The sequence below is a fragment of the Paramormyrops kingsleyae genome, chromosome 8 (assembly GCF_048594095.1).
Source record: "Paramormyrops kingsleyae isolate MSU_618 chromosome 8, PKINGS_0.4, whole genome shotgun sequence".
Lineage (NCBI taxonomy): Eukaryota > Metazoa > Chordata > Actinopteri > Osteoglossiformes > Mormyridae > Paramormyrops > Paramormyrops kingsleyae.
In genome coordinates this window covers 14,106,147-14,112,628 of record NC_132804.1, presented here as the reverse complement: position 1 = coordinate 14,112,628, position 6,482 = coordinate 14,106,147, and the positions used below count along the sequence as shown (strand labels likewise).

The 6,482-nt window shown below is 42.3% G+C and overlaps 1 protein-coding gene across 3 annotated transcripts; it reads left to right on the top strand.

Moving 5' to 3' along the window:
- Nucleotides 1-1,053: 1,053 nt before the first annotated feature.
- On the top strand, nucleotides 1,054-5,659 carry LOC111839821 (CMRF35-like molecule 6). Of its 3 annotated transcripts, none has more exons than XM_072715272.1 (7): nucleotides 1,054-1,293; nucleotides 2,372-2,704; nucleotides 2,834-2,944; nucleotides 3,095-3,175; nucleotides 4,423-4,533; nucleotides 4,838-4,881; nucleotides 5,275-5,659. In XM_072715272.1, exons 2-7 carry the CDS (start codon nucleotides 2,635-2,637, stop codon nucleotides 5,407-5,409), a joined length of 552 nt encoding a protein of 183 aa, XP_072571373.1. In that variant the 5' UTR covers nucleotides 1,054-1,293; nucleotides 2,372-2,634; the 3' UTR covers nucleotides 5,410-5,659. The 3 variants fall into 3 exon arrangements, with proteins under 3 accessions (XP_072571373.1, XP_023659845.1, XP_072571372.1); XM_023804077.2 differs by lacking the exon at nucleotides 1,054-1,293 and adding an exon at nucleotides 1,312-2,169; XM_072715271.1 differs by lacking the exons at nucleotides 1,054-1,293; nucleotides 4,423-4,533 and adding an exon at nucleotides 1,312-2,169.
- The last annotated feature ends 823 nt before the right edge of the window (nucleotides 5,660-6,482 follow it).

Genomic DNA, 6,482 nt, shown 5'->3' with positions numbered 1-6,482 from the left:
TTGATCAGCTTCAGCGTGAGGTCGCGGACTTGCGGCAAAGCACCCAAAGCCAAGCTGCATTCCGTGGTGGGGACCGACCTGCTCTGAACTATGCCTACAGGCAATGGCTGGGACGTGCTCTAGGGAGTCCAAGGCCCCTGACATCGATCCGGAGGCCATCCCCCACACCGTGACCTGCCAGAGGTCTTCTGCAGGAATTGGGCAGTGAAACTACCTCCACACCGGCCCTATGACCTAGCCATTGACAGGCGCTGTACCATCCCAAGGCAGGCTTTTCTCTCTTTCCCCCTCAGAGACCAAGGCGATGGAGGAGTATGTTGCTGACGCTCTCCACCAGGGTACCAGCAAACCCTCCTCCTCGCCCGCTGCTGCAGGGTTCTTCTTCGTGGAGAAGAAGGATGGTGGTCTCCGGCCCTGCATCGACCATTGGGGGCTCAACAACATCACTATCAAGAATCGTCACCCACTTCCCCTGACCAACACTGCCCTGGACGCCCTCTCTGGTTCCACCCACTTCACCAAGTTGGACCTCCGGAGCGCCTACAACTTGGTACGCATCTAGGAGGGCATTGAGTGGAAGACGGCATTCATCACTCCCACTAGTCACTATGAGAGTCTGGTGATGCCCTTCGGCCTGTGCAATGCTCTCGCAGCCTTCCTACAATTCATCAATGATGTGCTGCGGGTTATGCTGGGCCGTTGGGCATTCGTCTACCATGATGACATCCTCATCTACTCTCACACCCTGGAAGAGCACATCCAACATATCAGGCCCATTCAGCCATCCAAAGAGCTAACCGTCGTTACACTGCTCAACATCGCCGTCGGCACCCACTGGAACGATTGTTCAATATAGGTGACAAGGTTTGGCTTTCCACTCAGAATTTTTGCCTCCGCACCGACTCTCGGAAGCTCACCTCCTGCTTCATTGGACCTTACCGCATCATTGATGGTGGTCCCTCTTACACTTGTGCGCCGGATCCTCGGTGCGCGTCCTCGGGGCCAGGGTACTCAGTACCTTGTCGATTGGTAGGAGTGCTCGTGGGTCCCGGCCCAGTTCATCCTCGATCCTTCCTTGGTGCGGGATTACCGTCTTCGGGTATCCTCCCAGCCAGTGCCATCTGGTGCTGGCCCTGGAGGGGGGGGGTACTGTCACGCACACTGGTCAGGCGATCGCCACGAGGACCCGGAAGTAAGCGATCGTCCGGAAGATAAATAGAGGAATATTTCATTCACTCGCCGCTCAGTCATTGCGAAATGACCCAAGCCCTTTCTACCTCCATTGCCAGTACTGTGAGTATGCCAGTCTTTGGTTCCATCTCTCTGATTGTGTGTGCGTTTAGAATGCGGGTTCTGGTGGGAATCTCTACTCTTTATTTAAAGAGCATTCTTATAATAATCGCGTGGTTATCCTACTAATTGGCCCTCTGGAGCTGAAGCTAGCTTGTTAGGGGTAGTTGGCATTGAAGTTAGGGTCATATCCTAGGGTCGGGGGAGAAGGGTCTTGTTTCGCTTTTGCTTTGTGTGTGTGTTTGTGTGTCGGAGGCAGCGCCTGTGTCTGTGCCTTTCTGATATCAACGAAGACGGACAGGATGGTGTGCCTTATTTATCGTGGGGTGGATTGCCTTATTAGATTCCATTCTCGTATGTAGTGTTGTGTGTTTTTAAGCTGAAGTGCACTTATGTGTATCTGGAATTTATCGCGTGTGTAGCGTTCTGCCCAGTTCTGCAACTACCTCCCAGCTCGAGTACTATGGGACCTTTAAATGTTAAAGAAATAAAAATAATTGATTCTTTTTATACGGTTGTGGGTTGTCATTACTTGCCTTAAGTTACACAATAACTATTAGCGTTGCAGCAGCTCAAAATTCTGGATTAATTATACTTTTTCCCCATGCTATCCTTTTCTCCTGGGGTGTCAAATAATTAATAAAACAAATTTGATTTTTACCACTTACAATTCTACGTAAAAACTTAATAACGTACTGTAAATTACATTACAATGCGGAAACTGACGCTTCGTACCGTCAGCGCTGTACTAATTACTGTATATCAAACGAAGTGATCCGCTCTGAACTCGCTTAGACTTTCTGGCGGCGTCGCTTCTATCGTTACGATCGAGTGAATTCAAGATGAATTCATTTTATCAGATTGTTGTTTTCCTGCCAGGTAAGTACACGTTTTACATCAATGTGGGCAGATTATCACAAGAGAAAATATACAGTAATATGCATAAACATCTTGTTTTACTAGAATGGGTGTAACATCTTTACAGTTTACTTTGTATTTGAAATTCGAATGACTGTTTGAGATGTTTCTATCATACATGAAACCCAAGTGTGTTTCTCCTTTCTGTTTTTAATTAACGGAGGGCTGCGGTTTGCACTGGCGTCGAAGATCAGTGAAGTGCGGGCATATGTAGGAGGACAAGTGGACATCGACTGTCCGTATCCAGCCGATTACATACACGTTGCCAAGTACTGGTGTCGAGATCCCTGTAATGATGCGGATGTTCTTGTTAAATCTGAGACGTCAGACACCTACATTTCCAAAGGAAGATTTTCTCTGTACGACAATTCTAACGGACGGTCATTAAGTGTCACCATAAAAAAACTGACTCTGAAGGATGCTGGGATGTATTACTGTGGAGTAGAAAAATGGTGGAAGGACAAACTCAGAAAAGTTCATGTCCAGGTCAGGAAAGGTATGTAATCTTTAAGTTATCTGGTATCTTCTTAATTTACGTTTGTATTTGGTTGATTAAATGTAGCTGATATAATGTAGTTGATATAATCTGCACCATATGCGCTGAACTGTATTTGTCTAAACTCAGCTTCTCCAGCTACTACAGTTGTTCCTAAAACTGATCCAGCAAGGAGGCTCTTAACTCTGCTGGACCGATCCATGCTGGTCACACAGCGCCATGTCACTCAGCTCTCCACAGGTGCGTTACATGGCCACGGTGGGCTAGGACCAGATTTCTTTTGCCTGATTTAAGTGAACAGCGTGTTCAGGTATCCTGGCTTAGTCAGAACAGGTTGCTAGCCTTCATATTTTTTACAACTTCCTTTGAACCCATTTTGTGTGTCTTAAGATCCTACTACTACCATCATGATTAACCTACAGAGTGTTACTGTGGAGAAAGCCAACCATTCCACAGGCCATCTGTCCATCGGTGAGTAGGGGCTTTACCACATTTCCAGTTTGTTTGTAGTGCTTCTCCCTTAGTGTATCTTGCCTGAGTGATGCATGTCCAGGTATTTGGTGGGCTGGTAGTGTTTTGTTGTGTTTGTTACACTATTTCTTCCTCTACTAATAAGTACCTCTGTCAAGAATGTTTTAACACCGTAACTGTCAGATAGTAACAAAAAATGAAAATGATAAAGTAGTCATATGACTTAGTACAGAGCTGGACTGGGATTACAATTCGGGGCCCCCACGGCCTGAAAATTTTGCCGAGTGGGGGGTCCCCCACAATATATTTTGCCATGCAGACAGGAAAATGCTCAGTATGCCAGGTGAGCAGTCGTCCAGCCCTGGCATAGCAGCAGAAGCCTCTCTACACGTGTCAGACATGAGGATGGTGTTTCTCTCAGTAATCAATGCTTTATTTGTTCACACCATTAAACTTTTTTTTTTTTTTTTAAGTACAAAAATAAAACATTAAGAAGTTGGAAGATAGGCTTGCTGAACTCATTCTTTTAAATACAGGACCGTAAGTTTATATTCACTCATTGATTATCAAAGCCCTGACTGAATCCCTTATGTGTAATACACAGTACCCACACACTGTGTGATTAAATTGTTACTTTATTCCTCAAGGTTTTCAAATTTATCACAAGTAATTATGTGCAAATTTGACAGATTTAGTTGATATGCTTTTAAAAATGTTAATCAAGACCTCTGCTGTTGTAAGTCACTGGAATATTGTTGAAGATAAAGTGAGATTTGCTAACTCTGCAGTGGGCTGTCTTTTGCACATGTATTCCGGAGGCAGAGTTTAGCTTAGAGAGTTTAGCTCAGCTTGCAGAAACGCGCTGTTACAGAGAGGTAGTGGGGCCCATGATGGACCTGGTTTATGCACAGAGACTTCAGCTAAACATGCATCTATTTACCTCAGTGAAGTTGTTATAAAGTCTGTATTTTACTTAAGATGAAAGTCCCAGTGACTAAATAATATTGCATGTTGTTTTGTTTTAATTGATCGTTATTTTGAGCTTGTCTAGTTTGACCACTTCCTGTGGGTTAAACGGTACAATGCATAAAGATGCCTTCTTCCTTACTAGCTGTTATAGAGTGAAATAGCATTGAGGCTGAAGTGCCCTTGTGTTAAAAACAGAATGTGAGTCCCTTTTATCCTTAGTGTGGTTTGCTGGGGCCAAACATAATCTAATTAAACCAAACCTGACATTTTCTAAATAGACAAATTTGGTAGTGCCACAGTTTTGCTTGGATCAACCTTTGGGCTGCTGATGTGCTTCCTGCTGGTGTCACTGGCTTATCTTTCAAAGCGATTAACGTCAAAGTCACAAGGTATGTTTGCAATCATGATCATTTATACACCACCTATTCTAAAGGGAATTCATACACTTTATAAGCTTGCTCTGTATATTTGCTTAATGTGACTTTAGTGGCACTTACTCGGTTTGTTATGGTGTTTTTGTTTATAATTTAATTATATTTAATAATTACTACTAACTTCTAATCTTAACATGTTCTGACACTGAATATGCATTTGTGCACAATTTCAACAAAATAATATCTCAGGGGGAGTTTATTGGAAAATTATGGCACACATTAAGTTCTCTTTAAAATTAACAAACTTATATATTTCTAGAATCAAATTCTTTGGATTTTGCTGTCCCTCTTCACAATGATCAGGTAATTGTTTATAAAATTTGATCAATCGGGATATGTCCGTTTTCTGTGAAATGTTTTCCCTTTTTACTTTTATATTTGAATAATAGAGGGTCACACTGGTAACATGCTTTTGCTTTTATTTACAGTCAACAGTAATTGGCCACTACTTAATATCCTGTGCTGGTTTGAGTTTCATTCTAAACATTAATCCGCTCTTGTGTTTCTATCTCTCTTCTCATACTTTGCCTACTCACACATTCTTAGAAACCTGTAAATGCCCCCCACCCACAGTCTAAGATTCCCTTACCTAGCTAATCCTATCCTGAGTTAGTCATATTCTTGAATTTTAAATGCCTGAGATACTCCTGCTTGATGCCTCTCTTCCCACACTAACAGTAATACTCTGTCATTCAGGACGGAGCGGACCTTGGCCATGTGTATGATGAAGTTGCATTTCACGACCCTGCTGATCTTCCCCAGATGGATTCTCCTGAAATCTACCACGTGCTTTCATTCAGCAGCTCTCACCCAGAAATGACAGAAAACTAACTCTACTCTCTTGTCAATTTCTGACTGGCTGCAGCAAATTAACCATTTCCAAGCCGCATGTGTGAGCTGCTGGCTATGTATTCTATTCTGTCTGCTCTGTGTGCCTTGGGGTAGCGTGTGCATGTGTACACACAACCACTAGAGGGCACTCTGTCCTAAAATCATAAACTTGGCAGAAAACTGATTTGACCAAACCAGTTATGTTTGATAACCTGATGTTTGATACCCTGAATAAACACCTTGTTTTAGATGTTGTCTGCAGTCTTTGTGTTTCTTATTCTAATGCCAGATTTAGAAAATATCGCTTTGGCCTGTATAACTACAAACTGCCAACAAGCTAATCCAGATCACATTTGAGGAGGCCTAGTCCACCATAGGCCAGAGAACATTGCTATGCATCGTATGTTGGGATCACTAGAGATTCTTCCACTGAGGATTTTATGTAGAATTTCCTCCCAATGAAAATGATTTAGCTACAGTATCATGTATAATTTTTGAATATCTACTTGTATTATTATGTATACGTATGGATTTTTTTTAGGACCATTCTGATAATTGTTGTAATGTCCTCTCCGTCTCTTTCACTAACTGTAAGAACATGCCACCTTCTCTCCATTTCTTCTTGGAGTAAAGGAGGCTGGTGCCAGAGGCATGTTGTCCAATGTCCTTCTTTAAAGGACACTGGCTTGGTATATTTCCTTAGATGGATGATTGTGCTAAAACAAGCACGTTCTGGAAACCAAATGGAATAGCTTTGGTGTAAATCAAATCAAGAAACAGATTTCCAAAATGAAATTGTACCATATATTCAATAAATTGCTGAAAATGTACTGACTTAAGTTATTTTAATGAGTTATGAAATCATGGCTAAACTATTTAAATCTAAAGTTCCATTTGGCACAACAATGCAACTAAGATCTGTCATCAAGTGTATCTATGGAAACAAGGGGGGGGGACCCCATCTGTTATCCGACATAATTTTATCCGACATTTTAAATACCTACTTTTTCAGACTGTTATAATTATCATTTAAGTTGTACATTTATTTCACTTAGCAGTAAATACAGTAATGG